Below are 26692 nucleotides of genomic sequence, written 5' to 3'. Positions count from 1 at the left end.
CAGAGCCATATGATTAACAGGCATTATTTTTAGAGTACTGCAGTCTCATAAAGAGTTCAGTAGAAAGATGAAGGCGAGATAAGAGAGGCAGAAAACAGACAGAGGTATCAGTGTATCTGGCAGACAGCAGGAAAAAAAAAAAAGAATAACCTGGATTGGAAACAAAGACTAAAGAACACACGTCCAGTTAGATGGAGAATTCTGTGTAGAATTTACTATCACAGAAAAGGTAAAGCATTTATCTGCTACCCACTATAAGATAAAGACCTACCTCATGGTATAACCTGGAGCAGCTTATGCTTGATATAACCAATCAGGTCTTTAGAAAACAACGTCACCATTTATTCCTCAGACCTCAGAGGTTTTTATGATGATTCCTAGCATCTAAAATCTTTGTTGTTCCATAAGGAGCATCAGTAGTAATTTCAGATTTTTAGACAACTTTATGTCTTGATTTTTATCTCCTGCTGGCTGCAACAAACAATTTTATTGTTTTATAAGTCTTAATCCTAATATTTGCAACTTATCTTCATGCCTTCCTACTATTGCCTCTTCAGAAAAAAAAAGTAAAAGCCACAGAGAACATTTTGCTGTCTCTACCATTATTCAGCATTATTACTTTGCTGGTTGGTCATTGATGTTCTGGGGAGTCCTATCCATGGAGGAATAGAGAAACCTACAGGCTACGCATCACCACCCTGACTGCCATTAGATATCAGGGTGAAATCCTTGAATCCACTATCAGACCCTGTACGGTGCACAACAATGCCTGGCATCACTTGGCGAGAATATGCAGGCAATTCTTGGAGGATGGAAATGATACCACTGACTGGCCCACGTGCTCGCTGGCATAAATCAGTAGAACGCCCCTGGGACGTTATGTTTCAGGCCGTCCGATGGTTCCAGGTTGCACCTCAGACTATCCAGGAGCTCAGTGATTTGTATAGATCTGGAAGGAGATCCTGCAGGATACCATCCGTCATCTCATTAGGACCGTGCCCTGGGGTTGGACAAAAAGGACTAGCCTGATGCAGAATTTTGTCAGATTTTCAGGGCGTTGTTGGATCCAGCCCTCTGTAGGTCGATAATTTTCACCTCAATCAAACAACGCGGTAGTCTTTAATTCTGTAACAGCATACATAGCCAGCATGACCTTTTCCCATTGAGAACTGATGTATTTTCAAAATGTTCCTTTAATTTTTTTTTTGTATCATTTCTATTTGAAGGCAGCACTTATGTTCCCGGTGAGCCAAAAAATGGAGGGAAAGTTTGTAAATTCTTCACTTTGTTTGAAAATATCGAGTTTAACTCAAACCCCGATCGTTTCTTAAACTTTACCAAGTAGTTTTGTTTCCTTAACCTAACAAAACAGCAACTGACACTTAAAGCAACGTGTGAAAAATAATCAAAACACATAAATAATGGTGTGAGTTGAACTTTACACACATTTACATTTTTAATGGGCTTTAATTGGATACTGTATGACAAAACAGAATAATTACTATTAATAATAGTATTCAGTAGTGTAGTCATTTGAGGAAATATGCAGCAAAAATGTTAAAAAAAACCTTCTAAATCTTGAATATTTGATCAAACTGAAAAAACCAGGAGATGGTGAAGAGAAATGAACAAGTAGAAATAGCTTTAAAAACTGCACTCTGTTGTATGATAATTGAGCAGGAGAGAAGCTGTGACAAGAAAACGCCATTTCAGAAGGTAAACCAGACATTATATTTATTAATCAAGCAAAACGGAATTTATTTTGTTTCCTTTTATAAAACTAGTCCAAGTCATGCACTCAGATGTAACGCAAATCATATTCAGTCACATCAAAGTTACATTTGGTTATTCTAAAGTATCAATAGCATAATCAATTATGTCAGTATTTATAAAATAAATAGAACTCCTACAATCTACATTGCCATGCAAATAAACTGCATTCTCCTTTAAAATCTATTTTCTGCTCAACAAAAGAAATTGCAATTAGAAAGGTATTTAATGAACTTACAAAACTGTAATGAAATATGGTTACTAGGGTTATTTTGCAGATTCATGGGTGCTGAGAGCTCAGTGTGATTTCCCAGCAATCAGTACTTGAGAAGGGAAATTACGCCTTACATTTTGAGCTATGTTGGTTTAATCAAATCAACAAATTTTGCCCAAGAAGTTAATTCAGTTGTCACTAAAGGCCATCCTGACTATAAGAGCGTTTAACCCGCACCAAATATGTTCCTTATTGTTTTCAAATTCTTGATTTTATGGGCCTAAATGTACTTCAAAAACAAAACTTTATAGCCTTTTAATGGTTTGGAAGGCAGTGATGAATGACACAATCCTGAGAACAGAAAATAACTGCACGTGATACTCTGGTGGAAAATTTAAAAGCACTTAATTTGAAATTTGCATTTCTTAGATTATCTTCTTTGTCATTTTAACCCACTAATCTGCTCTTTTACTAAACTGAAATTATTTAATCAATTTACTGCATAAATGGTATAAATAAATACATAAAATGTGATTTGATGTTTAAACACACACACAAAACCAAAGTGTGTCTGCATATTCGGCAATAACGGAGGAGGTCTGAGCATCCAGCCACCTAATCCCTGCTTGATTACCTGCCTCAAGTAGCCACTCTACACACAAGAGAATCCACTCAGTGTTATAGTGTGTGTGTGTGTGTGTGTGTGTGTGTGTGTGTGTGTGTGTGTGTGTGTGTCCTTGTATACTTCTGCGTTCTCCATCTTACAATTACTCTCTTTTGAAGAGCAGCATTAGTGTTTCTGGGGTGAAGATGAGGTAAGCGATGAGCTCATTAATCTGCATGAATGAATACATTACAGCCATTGCTCGGTTCCAATATCCAGGTTTCATTTGAATCTGTGCCCAAGTTTGTAAAATATAGCTAAATCCTAAATTCTAGATCACATCAGTCCACGCCATGCCTTGGTTATTTTTAGGGGTGTGTGTGAGTTTGAAAAGGCGTTTCAAAAATGTCTTTATATGTGAAATATGGGCCGGTCAAACAGCCATGCAGTACAGGAAAGTGACCTTTCCTGCTAGGTGACCTTTAGATGCCATAAGGGCTGTGAATACCTGAAAACTACATATTCTTTGTGAAAAGACATCATTGGCCAGCTGTTTAAAACCTGCTTATAGAAATAAAGTGGTTAGTAGTGTAATGTAGAAATAGACAGCAATTTTCCATCTAACAAAGGTTGATGTGGTTCATTTTTAAAAAGAATCCATAGCATACTGCAGAAGCTCAATGATATAAGTGGGGGCCTGTCCTCGTGTGAGGAGGATTTTAAACTGATATCTGTACCCAACCGGAAGCCAGTGCATGGACTTTAACAAGGGAGTGATATGAGAGAATTTATGACTGTGGGTTAAAAGCCTTGCTGTGGCATTTTGGACCGCTTGAAGGTGATTTAAAGAAGCCTTGACAGACAGGAAAAGAGTGCATCACAATAATCTAATCGGGAGGAGATGAAGGCACAAACAAGCATCCCCAGTTCACCTTTGGAGACAATAGTCCTAAGTTTGGCAATATTTCTTAAATGAAAAAAGCAAGAACGGGTCACAGACTTGAGCATCAAAAAACAGAGATTGCTCAAGAATTAATCCAAGACTCTTTACCAAGGATGAGAAAGGACCCAGATGTTGCCTGATTTGGGGCATGATACTCTCTGGAACAAGAATTAAACACCCAGTCTACTCTGCGTTCAGCTGCAGAAAATTGTTTGTCATCCAACCATTAATTTCCTTAAGACAGTCCATTGGAAGTGGATTGGAAGTTGTCCAATTCACAAGGTTTAAAGGAGATGTACTTTGGGATATCGTCTGCATACAGATGGTAGGAAATAATTTTGAAACAACTAATGAGAAGGCCTAAAGGCAGATTATACAATGAAAAATACAAGGGGCTTAAAACAGATCCTTGTGGGACACCGCATGAAATTTCAGCTCCATCTGACCGAAAGTTTCCCACTGAAACCAAAAGTGTTCAATCAGCCATAAATGAGGACAGATCCACATATCCCTACTAAAAGATTTAAGCAGTGGATTAATATCTGATAATCAATGCTATCAAAGGCTGAGCTAAGGTCCAATAGAACAAGGCCTGAGCCCCTGTCCCCGGCCTGTTCGCGCCCATCAAAAGGTCATTTGTGACTTTAAGGAGAGCTGTTTCTGTGGAGTCTAACTTTCTAAAACCCGGTGGGTCTCTAGCTTGTCTGTAGTGTTGGATCCAGGTTAGGCTTTTTCAGCAGATGTTGAATAACTCAATGTTTAAAGTACCTGCGGACAGAGCCAGATCGCAGGGAACCGTTTATCAAGGTGACCACAGTGGACCCAAAGGTGTCAAAAACATTAAGGAAGTAGGTAAGACATCAACTGGACTCGTCGAGGGTTTCAAATGTCTGCAGGAGCCATTTCTTGTACATCGGGTCCAGTGCTACTCTCTACTGCCATGTGGAATAAAGGCTAAATAAAAAATCATTTAAAAATATGACACTTCATTAGCCACGTTCTGAAAATATACAACTGAAAAATATGTTAATGGAGTTTAGATCTTTACAGGTATTTGGCATTATAATAAATTATATATCCTCAGCCGGAAAAGGGTGGCGTGTCCACTCCGGGTCAGGGACGAGTGTCGAAGTTTAAGTATTTCGGGGTCTTGTTCACGACTGAGGGGAGTGGGAGATCAACAGATTTGTGCTGTGGCTGCAGTGTACTGGTCTGTCATAGGGAAAACGGAGCTGAGAGTAAACGGGAATCTACGTCCCCACCCTCACCTACGGTCACGAGCTGTGGGTAGTGACTGAAAGAATGAAATCAAACATACAAGCAGCAGAAATTAGCTTTCTCCGAAGGGTTGCTAGTCTCTCCCTTGGAGATGGGTTGAGGAGCTCAGCCGTCTGGGAGGTGCTCAGAGTAGAGCCGCTTTTTAAAATATGCTTGTCTGAAACAGGTCTCACTTGTAAATGAGACATTGGGTCTCAATGGGGCTACCTGTATAAATAAAGGTTATATAAAAATAAATAAAATTATCCTCGACATGGAAAAGGAGCCAGTTGAGTTGGTTGAGGCATCTGACAAGGATGCCTCCTGGGCGCCTCTTGGGTGAGGTGTTCCAGGCATGTCCCACTGGGAGAGGCCTGAAGAAGACCCAGGAGACGCTGGAGAGATTATGTCTCTCGACAAGCTGGAGGAGGTGGCTGGGTAGAGGGAGGTTTGGGCTTCTCTGCTTAGGCTGCTGCCCCCGCGACCCGGCCAGGATGAGTGGAAGAAAATGGATGGATAGATATATTTTTAGTTTGTGGTGCTAAATCCGAAATAGTGTAACTCCAACACTGAACACCCAAAGATTTAAAAATAAATAAATAAATAAATGTATGACTGATACAAAGCCTCAAACAAGCGCCATAAACATGGCAATATTTTAGTTAACTACCCTGATGAATAAGCCCTTTGGCTCTACCCTGTACCAGTGCAGGTCTCCATATCCGGTCACTTTAAAGATTTCTCTCTGCGTATTTTCTTAGGTTTTCCATTTCTGCCAGATTTTTAACGTATGATTTTATGCTAGAATGAACACAAATACAACACAACATATTTATCAAAGTATTCTGGGAATGGTTTTAAGATCGTTCCAGTTACTGGTGTGTCACATAATGCCATTTTCAAAAGTCACTGGCATTTCTCATTTATGCATATAGTGCCCTTTAGAGACAGTGCATTAACAGACCGGGTTATGGCATCAATGTTACGCTGCTGTCATTCCCAAACATGACTTAACCCTAAGCAAGTTGTTCTTAGTGCCTAGCAACTAAAAGGTACAACGTGAATAAAAACAAATGCATCATGCATAATGAAGAGTGTGGGACTTAGACGTCTGACAAAACGTTTTTTTAACCATTTACTTTTACATTTTTTGCAAAGTCATTTAAAAACATTTTGCACGAGCTAAGGAGGATGAGCTTGGAAAGAAAAAATCGACTGGACTTCTTTAGGTTTATTGAACACATTTCCACTCTCATCCAAAAAGCTTCTTCTGTGGAGGAGACTTAGTGGAAGTTGTCCCTTAAGGGGGTTGTGACCCACTAATGATCATGCACCTCACCACATGGGCCAAGGTGTGCAAAAGCGTGTGGGTCATTATCGGCAGAGGTTTTGGGTGAAACCATTGTGAGGCCTTGCCCCACACAATTATGTCACCCACTGAGCTCACCTGACACAGGGTGTGAGTGGGGGCTCCAGTTGCATTGTACTGTAGGTTGCAGTTGGTGTCATGAGCCACACCCAGTGTCCAAAGACTGTCGTTCACAGTGGACATAGGTAGCCTCTTTCAAACCATGTCTTCTCTGCCCAAAATGTGAATATTGGCATCCTCGAAAGAGTGACCTTTGACCTTTAGATGTAGATGTGCAGCTAAGTGTTGTCCCGTCGAGGTGGCTCTTCTATGTTGAGCCGTGCGATTATGAAATGGCTGAAAGTGATTTTTCTGTCATACTGTAGTGGAACAAAAGAGAGTTTGCCATTCATAAATCACTGTTCTTTGTGTGCGCGCACGTGCGTGCGTTCATCAGGTTTAGGTGCAATAGATTTCTCCATCTATAAATAATACCTGTCCATTTATGAAATAAAATAAAACTAAAATGACGTCCACTGTCTATGTACAGTGCTTTCTCTTCACCAAGCACAGCTCTAGAGTGAAAGGGGGCAGGAGGGAAAGGGTTACATTGGGAATAATCCATCATTCCTTTAAGACAGTTGCCAGGTCTGTGATTAAGGGAACAAGGTGACTGGCAGGGCTGAAGGCAGCCCAATTTACTGACAGCTACCAAGGGTAAAGGGAAAAAAAACGAGGAAAACAAACAACTGGATAGGCAGTGAATGAAAGAAAAGCACAACAACAAAAATAACCTAAAACACATTATAGTAAAAATGTAAAAGTGTGGCATCTATTTCCTATGACACCTCCACGGTTGTCATGCAAAATATGGGCATCATAACAAATATCTGAAAGACATTAAGCACATCTCCATAAATGGTTGCAGTGAAAAAAAAACAAACAAACACCTTCCTCTTGTCAGCAGCTCCTTGCTAAAGACAAATCCCAGCATGCAGCGGGACTCTCTCAGGGGGCAGCCAGCGTCATTTATAATTAAGCAGCGATGACTTATGAAAATAAATAAGTTATATTCAGTTATACATGGATGTGTAGAGCACAGCCAGGCAAGATGACATTTACTAGGCAGTCTACAGTAATGAATACTCTATTATGGGTGTCAGGGGAGGTGGCGGGGCTGGAGAAGGCTGGAGAATGTGGCAGAGTGATGGGGAGCTCAAACAGAGAAGAGCTGTTGGTCGATGAGGACAGCTTACGGTGGTGACAAAAAAAAAAGAATAAATTCTTCCATAACAAACACAATCAGCAGCATTTTGTTTCAGCTAATTACATTTAATATATATAATATATTTAAAATTCTTTGCTATTAATTTAAATTTAAAAAGTATTTTCTGAGACACCGGTGAAGAAAATTTTGGGGAAAGTGGATGTCGCTGTTGCACTAACTGTATTAGGCCAAGCGTAACAAAACTGTGGGCTCATCTGGGATTTGGATCGGAGACCTCTCGCACTCCAAGCAAGAATCAACTTTGACCAGATCCCAACACCGCTGGCTGAAAAGCAGATCGAGCAGCCACCGTCTTATAGATCAGCGGCCCCCAAGCTCCGTGCCACGGACCGGCACCAGTCCACGAGTCGTTTGGTACCGGATCACGAGAGTTGAGGCTCGGGTGTGAAATTTATGGCTTTCAGGAGTTTTATTGTTAACTCTGTTTCCCTGTTCTTTGTAGTTGTGTGTCTTATTTACATGTTACCATAGCAACCACAGAGCATTAAGGGGCAGAGAGGAGGATGTCACAATTTTCAGGAGGACGCTGCTAATAAAGTTACACAATTACACAGCGAATTTGCGTTTATTATTATATTTACAAAAACCACAGTTTTTGTCTTGGTCATGTCATTTTATTTTGTTTTATTTATGCGTGACACCTTAACGGCCGGTCTGTGAAAATATTGTCTGACATTAAACCGGTGTTGCAAAAAAGGTTGGGGATGCTGTTATAGATGACTGTGGTTTTCTCCTGACCTCCTCTATACGTACTGACTATGCCAAAAGGTTGATTCTGTTCATCTGGACATTGCGTTTTCAGCGGGAGAAACGCAAATTGTCACAACCTGGATGACTGAGCATGTATCAAGACATACTGACTATGATTTGAACCAAAAATGTCACATTATTCTGTCCATCAGACCTGTTGTCACTGATTTTCAGTCCAGTTCTTGTGTAGTTTAGCATACTCAGCCTTTTCTCTTTCTTTAGAATAGCTTTTTGAGACCATTTCTGATGATGCTGCAGTGAGCAGTGGATGGATCGACCAGCTGCATCTCTAAGTCAGTGTCAGGTCTTGGATTTTTTCTTATTTCTTTGGACATGAATGCTTCTGCTAGGAACAAGGATTTCATCAAGTTAGGTGGTTGAGTTAGTAATGCTTGAATAACTGATAAGTCAGTGTTAACAGGCTTACAACAAAGGACAAAAAAATAAAAAAAACACACATACAATATTTCTCTGAAAATGGTCAGGTACAAAGACTGGACTGAAAATGAGTGAAAAAGCAGCCAATGCCCAAAGAGAAACTAGGGCAGACCTTCAGAAAGCCTGAAGAATATTGGTCAAGACCAGGAAATGACAGTGAAGTCTGAGTCGTCTCCTTGTTCTTCCTAAGCAGACTCTTTTCTGTGCATCAGCTTGTTCTGGAGTTCGTCTGCCCTCCAGTAGAAAAACTTTCCATGCCTGTTTGTTTAACCGACTCTGTAGAGCCTTACTGTATTGAACCTAGATTTCTTTTTCTAATAGGGAATAATACTGTCCTCTGGGGCAGCTACGCAGTTTATGAATAAACTGTTAACTGGGAGGAGCTGCAATAAGTCAGACAACAGGTTCAGGCTGTGCAGAGACAGGCCTGCCTCATTACACCAGCACTATTGACTCATTAGGGTGAGGGTTTCCTCTGCAGTTACAAGGCAGCAGTGGACCATCACAGCTATATAGCCACTTCTGCTAATGAGCAAGCTGTCAGATATGGAAAAGAACATGGCTTGAGACGAGTTTGTGTTTAAACAAAACTGAAAAATAGTCTCTTGTTTTGAGGGAAAATGATTTCTTTTAACAAGCAACGCCTAAATATTTTAACTGACTCAACTTCAGCTGAAACGTAAAACTAAAAACAGGTAAGATGGACAATTAACTTTTTTTTTTAAAGATGCAGGAAACCATTTGATTTACTATTAAACTGACACAGTCGTTTTCTCAGTCAGATTTTCTGCAGTCATGAGCATTACTCTTACATCCCAAACCTCTAACCCAGACAGTAAGTAGTGTCCGGCCCCTCAGGTCCCAAGCACAGGTAGTCATTTCAACTACCTGTGCTTGGGACCTCAAAATACTAAAAATCTGCTGTCATAGCAGATGTTTGAAATTCTGACATTATTTAAAAGGGAAGCATTCAATTTAATGAGCCGTGGAATGGTCCATGTGAACATCTTAAGTGGCCTCTGACTCCATAACACCATACCATAGTTTATTTATATAGCACAAACAAAACATGGCCGAACAAAGTGCTGTACAGCAGAAACATAAAAAATACAATGAAAACATATAAAAATACAATAAGAATAATAAATACAGTAAATAAATAACAATAAAATAATAGTGTCAGTTACCCACTGAGTCAAAGGCCAGCAAATAAAAATGACTTTTTAGTCTGGATTTAAAAACCAGCACTGATGTAGATTGTCTAATAGGCAGAGGAAGATCACTCCAAAGCTTCGGGGCCACAATAGAGAACGCTCGGTCTCCTCTAAGTTTCAAACGTGATTTAGGGACTGAGAGCAACAGCTGTTAGCGAGGGGGGACACAGGGCTTCAGCAGATCGGACAAATATACAGGTGCCAGACCATTTAAGGATTTAAAAACCAGTAAAAGGATTTTAAAATAGATCCTAAATTGAATTGGAAGCCAGTGTAAGGAGGCCAGAGCTGGAGCAATATGCTCAAATAATACTACAGTTATGCACAAGTATTTTCATGTGTCGCAGCTAAACTGTATGTGTAGAGATAATGGTTCTTAAAGTACAGAACATAAAAAAAATAAAAGAACTACAAATATGTTGGAGGTTTGTCAGCTAGGTGACTGCAGTGTTTGTGGTTTTTCTGGGGACAGCTCAGCTCTGTGAACTTTATTTCTTCTTGTTTTGATTTGGTAATTTTTTTAATTTTTACTTTTTGTTTGTTTGTTTTTTTTAACTTCCTGGTTATGTTTACAAATCAACTGCTGCTTGTGAACCTTTAAAAATGGTGTTCAGCTTATGCATTTAAATTGGACTCTGAGACTGGGCTGGTATTCTTGCTCAGCGACAACCAAACAACTGACCTGCTTATGGCTCTGGATGAAAACAAAAATCACTATTAATAATATTTTAATATTTGCACCGAAACCCAATGCTTGCTGGGTGCTGTATAGCTGAGATTAATGTCTCCAGAGCCTAAAAACAAGATAAAAGTTACATCTTCTAAACTAATAAAGTGACACAAATCAGCTAACATCCCTCAGAGGTCATCCACCCATGAGATTTCAGGAGGGCCCTGGGACAGCAGCCAGCTCCCCCCAGGCAAACAATCTATTGCTTCTACTATTAAGATAAAATCAGATCATGTTTTTAAAACTGGGGCATTAGAGTGGGACAAACTCATGTCGCCCGACAGAAAGCCGTCCTGCGCTTATTCTCTTTCACTGACGTGACTGGGTGTTACAGCTGGGAGGAGAAGTAGGTGTGTTATTTCAGGTCATTCCAATGAGAAAATTACGAACAGAGAGCTCCAGTAATTCCAGTGTGCATCAGACACTAATGTATAACAGTGAAAAACAAGAGAACAACAGACCCTGTGTAAGCAGGCCGAGATAGGAAAAAAAGACATTTTGTGAACTAATGTGTTTACAGTGTCCTACTGCAGGTAGTTCAGAGGAACTACAGGACACCACAGGCGCCACCGACACAACCACCCATGTCCCGTTTCATGCACCCTGGATTCAAATCTCGCCCTCCTGCTCTGAGAAATTGCTCGTCAATCAGAGGCCAAAGGCAGCCAGTGACAAATCGCTCGTGTATGGAGTCTGTCTCTGTCTACTAAAGAAACTGAGAGATTTGTCTCCATCGTCTCCTTTATGCCGGGATGACACGTAGTCATTTCAGGCTAGCAGGTGGCCCTTTGTCTGTGATGATCTATTGATTTCCTTCTCCCGTCCTCCAGCTTGATTTCTCAATCTCCCACTCTTTGCTGTTGTTCTACCGTCATCATCGCCTGGAGAGAAGATGGAAGGACAAACAGCTGCAGCCAGCAAAACTGTTTAAAAAACAAAGAACAAAAATGTGCGGGAAGACGGAGTCCCACTCTTGACTGGCTGCTGAATCGTTGATGCTTCATGTGTGAAAAGGAACCGTTTGAAAAATGGTTTTTCAGCTTTGTGACACGTCTGTGTGCAGCCACAGAGAGATTCAAACAAGCGTTTTGCAACATGTTTGCAAAGGGACAAGTGCAGACTAACATCTGCTTAGCAGATCAAAATGTACCCTTTTTTTGGACTGACAAACTTTTATTTCCACATTTTAATTCAACTTAAGTACATGACCCCGGGTTTGATCCACCACCTGGCCGGGGCCTTTCTGTGGGGAGTTTGCATGGGTTCTCTCCGGGTACTCTGACGTCCTCCCACAGTCCAAAGACATGCAGTTAGTGGGGATCGGTTACTGGCAGTTCTAAATTGCCCATAGGCAACTGAACTCCACTGTTGCCTCACAGCAACCATCTGGGTTTAAATCCACTAGCCGGTACTCTGACTTCCTCCCTGAGTCTAAAGACTTACACGTCACATTGGCTAAATTGGCTGTAGGTGTGAATGGTTGTCTGTTTCTCTGTGTTAGCTGTGTTATAGACTGGATAAACATTTAAGAAGAGACTTTCGCCTCTTTATTGTTTTTTTGGTGCCAGAAGTGACTTCATGTGGATAAAAGACTTTATATGGAGTACTATCAGCTAACACTAGTAAGCTAGGTTAGCAAACTGCATCCAAAAAAAGTGTGTCATATACATATTTGCCTAATAAAATACATTTCACTAATGAAAACCAAAATATTAACTTTATGAACAACAAGCTACAATATTAGTCAGAAATTTCCATTAAAGTTGCTCCAAATGGCACCAACAGGATAAACATATTAAAGTTCAGTGACTCCAGTTAGCAGAGATGAGGCCTCCAGCCGTCTATGGCAGGACACCAACGCCCCCATGTCCCCTCCGGTGTCCAGGTCACCCCGCTCAGAGGCAGTTTAAAGGTTTAAAGGGTGCAAAAATCATCAAGGCCAAACTTTCTATCTGTTGTACTGAGCTATGAGCATGATTTCTGATGCTGTCAGACATTCAAGGTCACTGGAGGACTTTTAAACATTAGGAAACCTCTTACTGTTTTTCAAACATCTGCTCAAAATATTCAATTTTTGCTTATTAAATATCTTCAAAACTAATGAGAGCACCGCCAGCCTCAGCTGTGCATGATTAAAGTCTTAGCATGCCTACAAACTGAAGACTTCTAACACTGGTGCAAAACCTCAGGCTGTGAGAAAAAGGTCAAGGTCTTAAAAAGAGGACTCTGTCAAAACTTAAAGAAAACTGTTTATATTTCTTTTCTTTTTTTTATCGCTAAGACAAAACAAAAAGTGTGATGAGTGGATACCGTTGTTCCTGGATGATCAAGTTCTCTGTATCTTGGACACAGACACTGCAGAGTCAATATGTCTGTATCAGGTTTTGGAGATCACTGAAGTGACTTAATGTGAAATAATGTAGAAATACAAATAGCATATACAAAAAAAGCGCAGCAGAGAAAGAGCCAAAATAATACGCTCTTACCTGGGGGCCCGTGGAGTTTGGCTTTCTTTACTGAAAGAAGAAGAGAGAAAAAACCTATTAGTCCCAATGTGATGAAGAGGATGAAGAGGATTCTGTGACTCATCAGGATTATATACTCTTAGATATTTCAATGGAATTTAATTTTTGAGGGACTGAACAATGTTCTAACCCCTCTACACTCTTATTCCTGATTGTTGATGTACTTCAAAAATAAAATTGTGCAATAAAATTTCATAAAATTAACCCCAAGCCTATTAAATAACAGTTCAATGTGTTGTATGACTGTAGGAAACAAATACAGTTTTTATATTTGATGTATATTATTGTGGTTGAAACAGTATTGGCACTGTTGCAATAGCTGCAGGAAGAATGGACTGTGTGAATCAACAATCAGCGAGGAAATGAGTTGTGAAAAGACACTGACACAATCTGCTAAATCCATAAATATTAACCTAGAATAAGTTAACCCAGCCAAACACTGGAACCGTTCATAGAGATCACACATCCGTGATAAGAAACAGTTCATAGTTTATCTTGTGGGTGGAAGGATATGGGACACATTTCTCACTGCATACATCCTACTGGAATCTTTTCAGTGACTTCACATAATTTACTATAAGCCATAGCTTCCACCTTGATGAACGGCTGATGGTACTTTGGGTGCTTTCTTATTTCCACAGTGGATAAATCTGCATGTTTGAGTTGGAAGAGAGTTTATTCCTGATGCACTTCCTGATACAACCCTTCCTCCCTGTAGAATTTTGCTTTTAAGAAGGTTTTGGTTATTATTTCCGTCCTGGTACTGCACGCATAATACTGCACGCAAAACAAACAGACAAATCCATCTTCTACCAAACAAGAATGGGAAAACATTGCTTTCTCAAAAATCCAACAGCTGCTCTGTTCCCAGATGTTTTTGGACTGTTGTTAAAAAAAAGAACGAGTGCATGCTACGCAGTGGTAAACATCACCCTGTCACAACTTCTGAAAAGTATTGCTGTCATCAAATCCAGAATAGACTAATACTTTTCCTAAAATGGTACATTTTCTCAGTTTAACCATTTGATTGGTTTTCTACATTCTATCATGAATAAAATGTGAGTTTATGAGACATGTTTCTGTTTCTGTTACATGTTTAGTTACTTCTTTGCTAATCAGTAATCCTATTAGCTACACTAGCGCCGCAGTAATTGGTGGAATAAAGCAACTGTGTTACTAGTTCAAGCTGCACCTGTTGGCACGACAATCCCAAATGTGTGCCGATGGCGTTCACAAACTTCGTTGGCCACGCCCCCACCCGCCTGATCAGCGGGCTGATGTCAATATTCCTCAGCCATTTACGACTGAGGGGTTTACAACATTTAGCCAAGCAAAATAATGTATTCTGATTACAGTTTTACAGCAACATGCAAACCTGAATATGACTACAGCTCGCTCACTTTCAAGGAAACATGATGCTGCAGTTACATTTCTCCTCTCAGTCCAGCTTTCTGAAGCAACCGTTCTTCATCTATGACTCCGTGTCTTTGCTACTATGTGGATTCAAACAGAATAATCGAGCAGAATGGGGCTCTCTTTATGCTCTACTCAGTTTCCCAGCTCAGTTGATACATTTAAGAACCTAAAGTGATACACAGGCCTTATTAAAATGTATAAAGAGCCTTGAGTTTGACACATGTCATCTGTATACACATTTTTGTGCGTTTTGTTGGCTTTACTGTAATGTTGCATTTTAAACTTTTGCTGAGCAAAGCATCAAGCAGCGACTTTTGTTTGCACAACAGGAACTATGTGAAAACTAAACCTTGTGTTCCTGATGGTGTTGCAATCAATGTATTTATTCTGAGGACTAAATATTATTAGTCTCTAAAGAGCAGCATGACAAAAATTTGAGAAACTGCTATTATAAGCTAGCATTTAGAGAAAAAGGGGTTATTTGTCTAGAAAAAAAGCACTCAATAATATTTTATATAAATATAAAATGTTATTGAGTGCTTTTTTTTTAAATTTAAAAAAAAAACAGAGCTGAGATTTTAAATGTACTGAGACCCAGAATGCCTTGAAATTCACAAGAGAGTCTTGAAATGCCAACATGTTCTTGGCTTCAGGCTTGAAAGTCCCCGATATTGATCTGCAGTTCAATCAGGCCTCCCTTAAATCTGTTGCAGTCATTTGACTATGCAGCAGTATGAAAGCTTATTGCCTTTTTAGGGCTAATTCAGTTATTTAAATCCAGTTTAGACACATGTTCTCACTGAGGAAGATCAATATGCTCATTCAATCACAGTCAGAGTGAGAGATGTGATAAGAAAAACAGAGAGAGAGAGAGAGAGAGAGACTGTTAACAGGTCATTTATCTTAGGCTGTCAGCACAGCTTGCTTTGTGTGTCAGTCGTGCCAGCTCGGCAGAGGCTCACAGTGGCCTCGTTGGTCAAGTGCCAACTGGGCTCTGACGCTACCTGTATGAATGACCCAACACTGTGAGAGAAGATGTGATTTAGTCTCATTCAAAAATAAATAAATGTGAAACAGGTGACTCAAGGGTAGCGCCACTGCTTTATATAAATGTAAAAAGTGTTCTGAAACTTTAGCTCACATGTTCTGAATTTACTTTACAAAATATTCAGTGTAAAGTTGGCTCTGTTTGCCAGTGAGCCACCTTTCAGAATCACAGCTCCTAACGGAGAAGCATTAAAACCAACATTAAAACAACACAGCTCATATTTGTAACTGTGTGACAACAGATGGCAGCTGTCAGGTGTTACACCTGAGTCCGAGGTAATGCACAGCGCAACATTGTTTCGATTCAAGTCGATAAAACCGGATCAGCAGCTCATTCAAATTAAAATCAAAAAGAGCCTTATCATGACACACATGATTGGCAGCGTCGGACATGTGACTTGTGCAAAGTTTATACTTAGACGTTATATAACGTACAAAGGATTTAAAGCCCTACCAGATGTGATGATGTGCGTTTGTGACATTTGAGCACAGAGTCATCTCTGAAACAAGGCACCAAGGATCAAAATGATGCAGCACAATCAAAAAATCCTTCAAAACCTGAGAGCGACAATGCAACATCAGAATGAGTTCTGAACTTCTGCCTGGTGGAAAAATGCATCCTCTCCCCTTAGTCTGATGTGTATGGAAGCCTGTTTCCGCCACTAAAGGAAAAAAAAGGCTCCATAACTCGAAATTTCGAGTCATTTTCTCAACATTTCAACTTTTTTCCCTCAAAATTTCGACTTACTTGAGTTGGTTATTAACTCAAAATTGTGAGAAAAAGTGACTCAAAATATCGAGTTAGCGCTGCCAATCAGTAATCTATGTGAATGATGTCATTCCTTGTTGCCCGGAAGCTGAAACCCTCAGGTACAAATGCTACAGCTAAGCTACCGGTATTACATCCAGTCATGAATGCACAGATTGCTGAGTATTTTCAGCGTGGCTTCAAAAATGATGAAATCCTTGTGTTATTAGCTGAATCACATGACATTACTATCAGCAAACGTACTCGCGAAAGCGCCAATTTGTTGCGATCCAGTTTTGAGTGCGTGTTACAGGTGTTGGGTAGCACAAGATATCCTGATTTGTTTAAAGCAGCCTAAACCTCAACTTTATGCAAATGAAGCGCAGCCAATACAATGTTCTCTTTGAAGACAGCAACGAACAGGAAGTGCTGACAAACTGGCAGAAAACAAAGGCTTGTAATGAAAAAAAATCACCTAAAATATAAATGCAAGTGCATCGCTACACCAGACAGAAGCACTCTTTAAGATCTGGACAAATAAAAAAGCGATGGTCAGTGTCACATTTTAGTGCTTGCAGAGGTCAGCATCCCTCTGGGCTACAGGGTTGGTGAGGCTGATCAGAGGTAGTAAAGCAGGCACGTGTCCTCTGGAGTGATTGTATGAGAGGATGCGTGCTGCTGGTGACCGCGTGTTTAGCTGGTGGGATAATCCCTCCAAGCTAATGCTTTAAGCGGGGCTGAAATCTACCAGACCCTGCTACATTGTTCTGTGGATGAATTACAAAAGAGACATAGGAAAGCAGAAAGACTTCTTTTCATTGGTCAGTAGCTAACTCTCAACCTTACAAAGTTTTTTCTTTCTTAATACCTGAAAAAAATAAAGAGACTGAGAAAACCCATTTGGGGAAAAGAGCAGGCTGATGTTCGTGTGATGACTAGTGCACTGGATTAAAGCTGCTACTGAGGAGCACTCAAACCCACATCTGTAATGTCTCCATACGCAATGGAGGACGTGGATGACAAGGCATTGTGTTTTTGCACAACACAATGCTTATACTGAAGCTTATATTCAAGCACAGCAGGCTTGATAATATATTTCATTTGGTTCTTTAAATGCCCAATTTAAAATATATAATTATGTTTGCTTGAAAACAAGTTTACTGAGCCATCTTGTATCTATCCTGAACTTTCAGGGTTTGCATTATATAACTTTTCATTGTCATTTTAAATACAAGGCCCAAAGAGAGGGAGGTCATCATTAGCAGGACAAGTAGATTTTTTCTTTTAATGAAATCGATACAGCATGGTATCACAATACTATTGCAAAATTGCAATATTGTATCCATTCAGGGACAAAGTTACATTACTCTAGGAATACTACAAACATGCATATCGTCCTGAGATAACGGTAGCCGAGTAAAATTAAATTAAATTGGCTCAAAAAACAGCGAACAAAAAAAAACAACTGGACACACTTAGCTTCACAAATTCAGAGCCAACTGGTGCCTGACTTGAACTGACTGCACTCGCTCTCAGAGAGATTATCAAAGGTTTAAAAAAAGATTGCTGTCTAATTTACAAATGCAGTCAGATTGCCAACATGTTGCCATCAATCTGAATGAGTGTTTGTCAGTGAGCAAAGGCAGCTCGCTGGTTATATTCTGGCTACATTCCTATATAACAGGAAGGTTGATGAGCACAAATGTAATAGTTAAATGTCAATTTCTGTCAAAGTGGACGGCAACAGATGTGGGATTTTTAATGATTTATCACGGCTAATTGTTAGATTATCAGAAACATGCCTAAATCATAATGGTAAACGGCCTGCATTTGTTTACTCAGTCCCTAAGGACCCCAAAGCACAGCTGCCCTGGGGCGCACTGACAGAGGCGAGGCTGCCGGTGGTCAGAGGGCCCGGTGGCGCCCAAGGATATTTGGCATGCAGCCAGGAGGCAGCATGGGATCGAACCACCGATCTTCTGATTAGTAGCTGACCTGCTCTGCCACCCCGTATGTATGTTATTTCAGTACTCAGATATTGCTAAATGTTAAAAAGCACAATTATATTTTATTGCGAGTGAAGTATGATAATATGATATGATAATAATGATAATATCACATCGCAGGGTCTTTGGGTGTTTCCACATCAAATCATTAGGTCAAACTAAACCTAACAGACAGGAAGCAAAATCTTTAGCCAAGTGCAATCAAAAGACGCCTTCATGGAAGGAAATACAGAAGGTTTACAACAAGGTGCAAACCGCTGGTTACACTGAAGGCAGGAGTGGGATATTCATCAATGGCCAAGTCAGTCACCTGATCTCAACCCACTAGACAAGTTTTCTCAAGGAACCTCAAGGAAGCAACACCCACAATTAGCACCCACCCACAATTGGTGAACTCCAGAGGTTCCACATTTCAGACAGACACTGACTACAAAGTTAGATGTTTTTAATACAAAACAATCTTTATATTTAACATCCTGTTAGTTTGGTCAATTCATTTTAAACCTCTAAAAAATGGAGTTATGTGTATAAAAATGGGTGTAATTTCTAAACCCCTCACACATTTTTTTTGAGTAAAGCTGCAACTGTGGTTGCGTGCAGAGGCTAAACTACAGAAACTGAGTCAAATTATGGGCTTCACTATATTTAACTTACGGATATGCATCGTTCACTTAAGCGTTAAGTTTATTCTCCGTATCACATGTAAAATTCATCCAAATACATTTTGAAAGTAAGGCCTAAATATTTGTTACGTTGCTCTCACCAGGAGTACAACATCTATGAATTACATGAACAGTGAATGCACGTTTGTAACCGATATCCAAAACAACTATCCAAGACTGAACTTTTAGCCTGACATGGGAGAGAAAAAAAACAACATCTGACAAACTCTGAAAGCTAAAATGATTTTCTGTCATCTCCTCTGTACCCCGATGACATTCTTCTCTTTGTTGGACTGCAGCTCTGACTGTGACCACTTACAATCTGCTCTGGTGTCTCAGGTTTGAGCTCTTTGAAGTGACAATAAGTGCAGCTTTGAAGCTCAGGGTTGGAAATGGCGTCTCGGTGGTGAAATAAAGACACTTTTGAGCCTCTGAAGCGTCACAACTTTAACTCGCTGGAAGCTGGCCGTGTAGAGGAGAGCCCTGGACAGGATCCACGACCTCTAATCTGTGCCCGAACATTCACGAATCCTCTTCCCTCAGTTTTGTCATCAGTGAGTGAAAGACATGCTTGATTGGGTCAAAGGTCAGGCGACAGTCTCAGAAAATTTGGTGATCTTATGGAGATCTTAGAAGTTTTGGGCCACTTTACCTCTGTCTTGTGAAGCAACACCTAACCAGTGTTATCATTTGATTAAGCTACTTTTATCAGGAGCCACATCATCAGCAAACACCAGTGACCAAGTTCTAATGTCAGCATTACAAGTCCAGGTTAGCACACTTGTAATTACATCCCTTTGGACACCTCTTAAACCAAACTCAGCACGAATGCCTGGAATCAGCTCTATATCTTTATTTCTTTAATTTGTCATGAATTCATTTAAAAAAAGAGAAAAAAGCAGATCACAGCTGGACACAAGACTGTTCATCAGGTTGGGAAAACATGGCTGTAATTCCTAAATAGTCAAATGCAATATTTAAACACCCTAAATTATATCTGAAAGTCTACACAAGTTGATTGCTTCTTTCTGCCAGCTGGTCTCAGTTTGTGACTAACACCCCGCAAGACAACCTACAGGACATCTGCACCCCTCATGAAACTTGAGCATATCTGTGCATATTTATTTATGTTTGGCATACTTTGGGGGTTTATTTCATTAAAAATAAAAGATGGCACCCTTTTACAATGATGCGCTTTTCATCTAAAGAAAAGCTGCACATAAAAGATATGATATTCTTTTACTTTGAAATATAACATTACCACACAATCACTCAGGTGTAGTAACACCTAATAAAACGTGTTGAACAGGAGCAGCAGACCTGACATGCTCAGCAGCCAGACAGGCGCAGACTATAGCAGTGTCATTACAAGGGGCCAGACTGTGCCTCTATTTTTAGCTCCAGTCCTTCAGCTCATGGTGGGTTTGAGAGCGTGCAGGTTGCAAACCTTTTGGCCATGTCATTAACACCCTCTCACTTCCATTAATGTACAGCCCCCGTGGACCTCGCCAGGCCGACCTAATAAATACAACTATTGTGGATCTAGCATGGGTTGGTCAATATCCTCTGACTGAAGTATGTTTGATCATTTTACTCATGTATAAGCTTCTGCTTACGCTCGGGCTTTATGCTAGCAGCATATATGGCTGTATGTTTGTGTGCAAACACTTCAAATTCAGCTTACGGATTAACATAATTTCTCTGAACTGTATCTAAAGACACTTTATATTGCAAGGTTAAGCTGTAATATATATATTCTGTGTATAGTTTAGTGTTGTGGGCATACACATTCCTTCATTTAATTATCTGTTTCAATGCCAGTGCCTCATTGTGTTTACATTAGCATGTATACCACATATTATCCTGCATAAACGCAAATTAAAAGAGACCGTCTCCCTACCTCTCCACGGTAATGAGCCAATTAGAGAGACGCTACTGAAAGTCCACGAGTGATCCAGTATGAGTGGATCATGGAACGAGGGCTTTATAGACCATGACATTACCACAGACACATACAGTCGCACCATTACCTGAGTGCTTGTCTTCATTTGTTCACTGTGTATCAACATGTATTCATCACAAACACAAATTAGAGTCCCAATCGATCAATATCTGGGGTCTAAAACAAATCAGAACTCACAAACCTAGTTTACAAACCAGGATTAAAACCAGTTTTAGATCCTCCGTGTTTTTCTAGGACCTGCATTCATAAGGAAATGAAACTTATGGACTTCTGCATTCCTGAGTTACATCCAACCCCTTTTTCCTGATCAGTTTTTGCACAATTACTTTGACCCTTCAAACCTCTGCAGGTCTATTTTTTTTAAATTCAAGAAAATTGACCAGGAAACGATAAGAATCAATAAAAACAATGACATTAAATCAGTTTTATCAGTATCTAACCTTTGTGGTCACTGTGATGAGCGCAAAGAGAATCCAGAATCCAGGAGTCATAACGCTTCATCCCAGAAGCCTTCATATGTTTTTTTTTTTCCACCTTGTCTATCTTAGGTTTACAGCGATCATGGCCATCCCAGATGTCACCGAGGGAAGAGGCCATCACATGGCTGAGCACAGAAAGACAGACAACCACACAATCACATCTACACCCAATTCAGAGTCATCAATGAACCTAACCAACAGTCTTTGGACTGTGAGAGGAAAGCCACAGGAGAACACTCCACACATAGAGCCTCAGGTAACCATAAGGTTCGAACCCAGAACCCACCTGCTGTGAAACGGTGGTGCTAACCACAACGCTGCGCCCTAATTGAAATATTACAACTTTTACGATCACCTATGTAAAACCATGCAGTGCACATGAACTGTTAAATACTCTTTGTCCTCTTCTTGTTTGGTTTTCTCTTTAGGGGCCTCCACAGTGGATCATGTACTTCCATCCCTAGCATCCTCTGCACAGCTTCCTTCAATACATCCATGGATCATTTCTGTGGTCTCCCTCTTTTCCTGTAACTTTGTTGCCAAAGAGCTTGACCTGAGCTGTCCCTCTGATGTACTCATGTCTAATCTTGTCCTTTCTGGTCACTCCCAGTAAAAAGCATCTTCAGCTCTGCCACCTCCAGCTTGTCCTCCTGTCTTTTGTCAGCTCCACGGTTTCCAAATAATAAACCATAGCAGGTCTCGCTGCTATCATTCTGTCACAAATCACCCCGACACTCATCTCCACCCACTCCACCCTGCCTGCACTCTCTTTCTCATCTCTTGTGCACTGCCCATTGCTTTGGATGGTTGAGCCCTGGTATTTAAACTCATGTACTCTCACCATCTCTACTCCTTGCACCTTCACTGTTTTCAGCTGGGAGATTCTGAGGGGAGACCAGAAGTCTTTGGAGATATTAAATATATATTTCATCTACCCTGGGAGCATCTCGGGATTTTCCAGGAGTAACTGGAAAACAGTGATGTTAGGAACGTTTAGCCTAATACTGATCCAATTCTGTTTCAGATAAGTGCAAAAAAATGGACGGATGCTGGTTTACACATATTTGTCATTACAAATACGTGTGGTGATGTGCCAACTGATGTTTTTACTGCAATAAGAATCACCAATCACTATCAAAACTCCCGCCTTTGTAAGAAAAAAAGAAAAAGAGAAGAAAAAGTGCTGAGACAGCACCAATTTCTGCAAAGAGCAGAAAAATCAGGTGAACGCAGTTTTGTGTCTGTATTTTCTCTGCATTTCATGTCACAATCGTCTTGGAGTCTACTTCTTTGAGCACTCCTCGACCTGAGTTGAGACAAGTGGCCAGTAGCAAAGATTAAGTGTAAAGAGAAACTGTTAGACTGAGCCAATGCTCGTAGCAGGAAATAGCCTTATCATGACAGGGAGGGAAAGAGAAGGAGGAAGTGAAGTCCTCTGGCCCATGTGAGCTGCAGTCCAACATACACACACGTATACAAGCATAACCACGCAGGATAGGAAAAGCAGCAGATGGCATGGGGATTATTTCCCCTCTATCCCCACCCCCGCCTCCACAGATTGGCCGCTGAAGCTTTGCTTGCATCCCTGTCATTTCACTACAGTGTGTGCCAGTGTACTGGCTGACCTGGTCTGCCTTCACCTTTGCCCTCATCTGGTGGCCAACAAAATGGTTTTAGTTATCACCTTGAATGGATGAATCCAAACCAGGCCATTAAAAAAAAAAAAACATAAATAAAATCAGCACAAGCTCCAGTTTTTGTGCCGATCTGCTGAGACTGAATGCCACTCTGCTTTCTCCAAATGCCTGACAGTCGACCTGCACGTATTTATCTTCTATTACTGCCGGATAATTTCCTCTAATCCAATTTCTTCACAGTAACCTTACTCAACACTGAGCAAATTATGCAATGCCATCAGTGTATGCATTTATTCCACTGATAATTGCTATCCAGAAATAGCTAGGAGTGGGTACTGACTGAGCTGTCAGAAGCTGTGTCCTCCCATCCTGCTTTCGTTTCTGCAGCCGTTCACTTCCTGCAGAGATCTGCAAGCCACCATGCAGGTTCTGAGGGCGCTCAACACAACCAGGAATGAGGAAATGAGCCTCTGAAAGGTATCACAGCTTCCAAGAAAGAATGCCACTCGTCAGGGTTTATATCAGGCACTTCCTTTAAGAGATGGAAAGACTGGCTTCTCTGATAGCATGTCAGGTACATCATAGACAAGAAAACTGCCAAAGAACACATTTACCACAGGCAGAGAGAGCATTTCCCAGCTCATCACACAGAGATACATCTCTTGTCCCTGAACAGCCTGAAGACATCATATGTTGTCAGCGTCTGACGTTTTACGCCAAGAAAGGCTCTTTTTAGTCCAATATAATCACTTTAAACTACACCAAGCAGTTTTTAAACCATAGAAACAGGGAAAAAACATAAGGATTGTGGAAATTTTAAAGCAGCTAAATTTACTTTTATGCAGAAATTACCTAAAAGCAGAGTAAAGAGCACACATTACAGGAGGTGGGGTCATGCACGTCCAAGGACTGCTCTTTGACAGCGTGAATCTTAATACTATAGACTGTTTGTTTTTGTTCGCTGCTCGTTCCTGTGAGGTTATTTCTCCTTATTTGCCTGTAGCTCATGTTTCTCACCTTACTGTCTGCATATGCAAGGAGATACTAGGTAGAGTTCCAAGTCTATTATTAGCGTTACAAAGAAAGGCCACCAAGCTTGACCCCTCGAGACCTTTCCATTAAAAAGGGAGATTATCTCAGGAAGAATTCAGGTGACATTATAAAGCACTGAATCTGCAAAGAAACAATGATGGGCTGGACAAGTTAACAAAACATTAGCTTTTCACATGGGAAACTGTGGTTTACTTCCTATTTCTGACAGTGTTGTTGTTTACTATTAAACCATTCTAGTCTGGCATCTAAAAATATATTCTTTATAAAAGATTTGATGCGTCTGTGAAAGTCAGATGATGGAATATCTCAGATTTTTTTTAAAAAGGAAAAGAAATACTGTTTAAAGGACAGTCAGATGACATATTATGTAGATTCACTTGTGTTGAGAATCACACATCCACTCATATTTATAAGATGCATTTACTTCAATCACCGCTTCGATGAGTGTTTGAGTCCATCCTAAGTCAGACCTGCAATAACTGATATTTATGGCCTCATCTGGGCAGCAGAAACAAGTTGCAAGCACTCACAAATCTGCACTTTATAAAGATGATGTAGTGAACATTTCTGGCGTATATGTCCAGATGTTGTGGGACAATGTCATGACTGATTTGAATCCATATTTCTGTCCTTCTGAGTGAAACAGCAAAGCTTAAAAAGCCAAGTCCAGGGTTCATGCTAACCTGAACAAGTAACAACTTTTATGTGAGCATGAAGCACTCTTTCTCAATCCCAGGGCAAGCTATGAAAAAAAATTAGATTATTTTATAATTCCACTTGTCTGAGCCCACTGCGACCCAGGTGTGCTTCACTCCCTCCATCTCCAGCCTCACCCTCATCTCATCACTCTGTAATAGGAGTTGGGTGGAGGTGGTGGTGGCCTTTCATCCTCAGGCAGCACTCGCACCCAAAGATGAGAAATGGTCAGAAATGATCAGTGAGAAACAATACACCAGGGGCTGAGAGCTGGAGATAGCCAGACAATAGTTTGATGGTGTGAAAAATCAATCAGCATGTCTGCGAGAGAAGAGCAATTTGTGATCTGGGAAGGAGCCAAAAATGTTAATAAACTGGCGGTGAGGGGAAGCGCCGGCTTTTTAACCTTTAATGAATCAAACTTTGTCAGACCCGATAAACATGCAGGTTTTCAACAAAAAAATATCCAAAATCATTTCTTATTCTTTTACTTAGACATTAAAATCTCACATCGCTCATCAGCTTTAGTTGAACAACTGCAGATCAAGTGACTTGCTTCAGGGCAACTCGGGGGGCAGTTCACGTGGAAAGAGAACGCTGAACGATGAAGAAGGAAGTGCACATTTTATTAATAATGTCCCTGCAGAGATCTATAACCTGCTACCTTAAAGGGCTCAGTCAGCTTAAGGATAAAGACCTTAAAGTACCAAATGTCAGCAAATACATAAAATGTGTTCTTGCCACAGCAAATTACAAAGAAATAGCCACTGATTAATCTATTTTCTTCCTCTTACCGTATTGAAGATGTGCAGTCTTAACGGTCAGGTGAGAGTATACAGTCCTAAGTTATGTTATGAATCCAGTTTTAAACTATTTTAACATGTAGTATTGACAGTTTTCAGGTTCATGTCATTTAAGAGTATAAGTGACCCAAATGTAGGCTGCTAAGAATCCACCTGAAAGAATCAGAAAACCGAGCTTTTACTGATGTAGCTCCAGATCACAAATCAAGTCTGAAAACGGCATGGAGACGTGTGTTCCAGCCTTGTTTGCACTGTAGCCGAGGATATGCACAGGGAAATGGAAACATAAAGGTAAGAAGACACAGCTGAACTCAAACTACTGAGACATGAGGCACCTGTAGTAAAACTAAGGTGAAGAAAAGAGACTGACAAAATCAAACAGGAAGTAGCCAACTAGACACAGTGACAAGCCACTGACACTCAACTGAACACCGAGAAACACGGTGGAGGCTACGATCACCAAAAACACCAAGGACCAAATATAATAGAACTCAAAGACTACTTGACCTATAATGATGATTCTAAACAGGACTTGGAACGCTAAAATAATCATAGAATCTCGGATAAATGGAAATCCAAATTAAAGTTCAAGAACAATAATGAAAAGCTAAAAAAAAAAAAACCAAAAAAAATAAAAAAAAAAAATCATAAAAATATGCCAACGAAATGGGTAAAAATCAGGGCCAGAAGACCTATCAGAATCAAGCATATGTTACTATAACAGGAAGAAAACAAACTTCAATCATTTTGTGAGCATTTTTTCATTCAGAAAAACGAGTCTATGATTTTTAATAGTTTCAGAAATAAATGTCCCTCTTATGTTTGGGTATAGCCTAACAGACTAAATCCATCCTCCTTTAGATACAAAGCTAATACCTTAACAGGTGAAAACTGAGAGTGCTCTTTGGTGAGCATTGGCATTGAGCACTGATTACTATGGCTCGATTTAACCACAGCGTAACTTTTCAGACTCGCAATATCGCACCATAGAATAGCAACAAAACATTAATGCGCACATAGCCATCGATAATGACCAAACGCTCTCACTTAACTGTGATTTTCCTTTTTTAAAGTCAGCATCCAGCCTGAGTGTTACACTAA

The 26692-nt window shown here is 40.3% G+C and overlaps 1 protein-coding gene across 1 annotated transcript in view; it reads right to left on the bottom strand.

The window, feature by feature from the left end:
- unc13ba (unc-13 homolog Ba (C. elegans)) overlaps positions 1 to 26692 on the bottom strand; it is a 200716-nt gene that overhangs the window by 173319 nt on the left and 705 nt on the right. Inside the window, exon 2 of the mRNA XM_085295557.1 lies at positions 13043 to 13072. Within this exon, the coding sequence (XP_085151683.1) occupies positions 13043 to 13072 (30 nt within the window). The remainder of the gene's footprint in view (positions 1 to 13042; positions 13073 to 26692) is intronic.

This window comes from Mchenga conophoros, linkage group LG12, assembly GCF_057382185.1.
Source record: "Mchenga conophoros isolate Kocher_MC1m ecotype Shallow Benthic linkage group LG12, M_conophoros_male_GT1.1, whole genome shotgun sequence".
Lineage (NCBI taxonomy): Eukaryota > Metazoa > Chordata > Actinopteri > Cichliformes > Cichlidae > Mchenga > Mchenga conophoros.
Note: the sequence above shows the minus strand (reverse complement) of the source record. Positions and strands in the feature narration are given on the sequence as shown.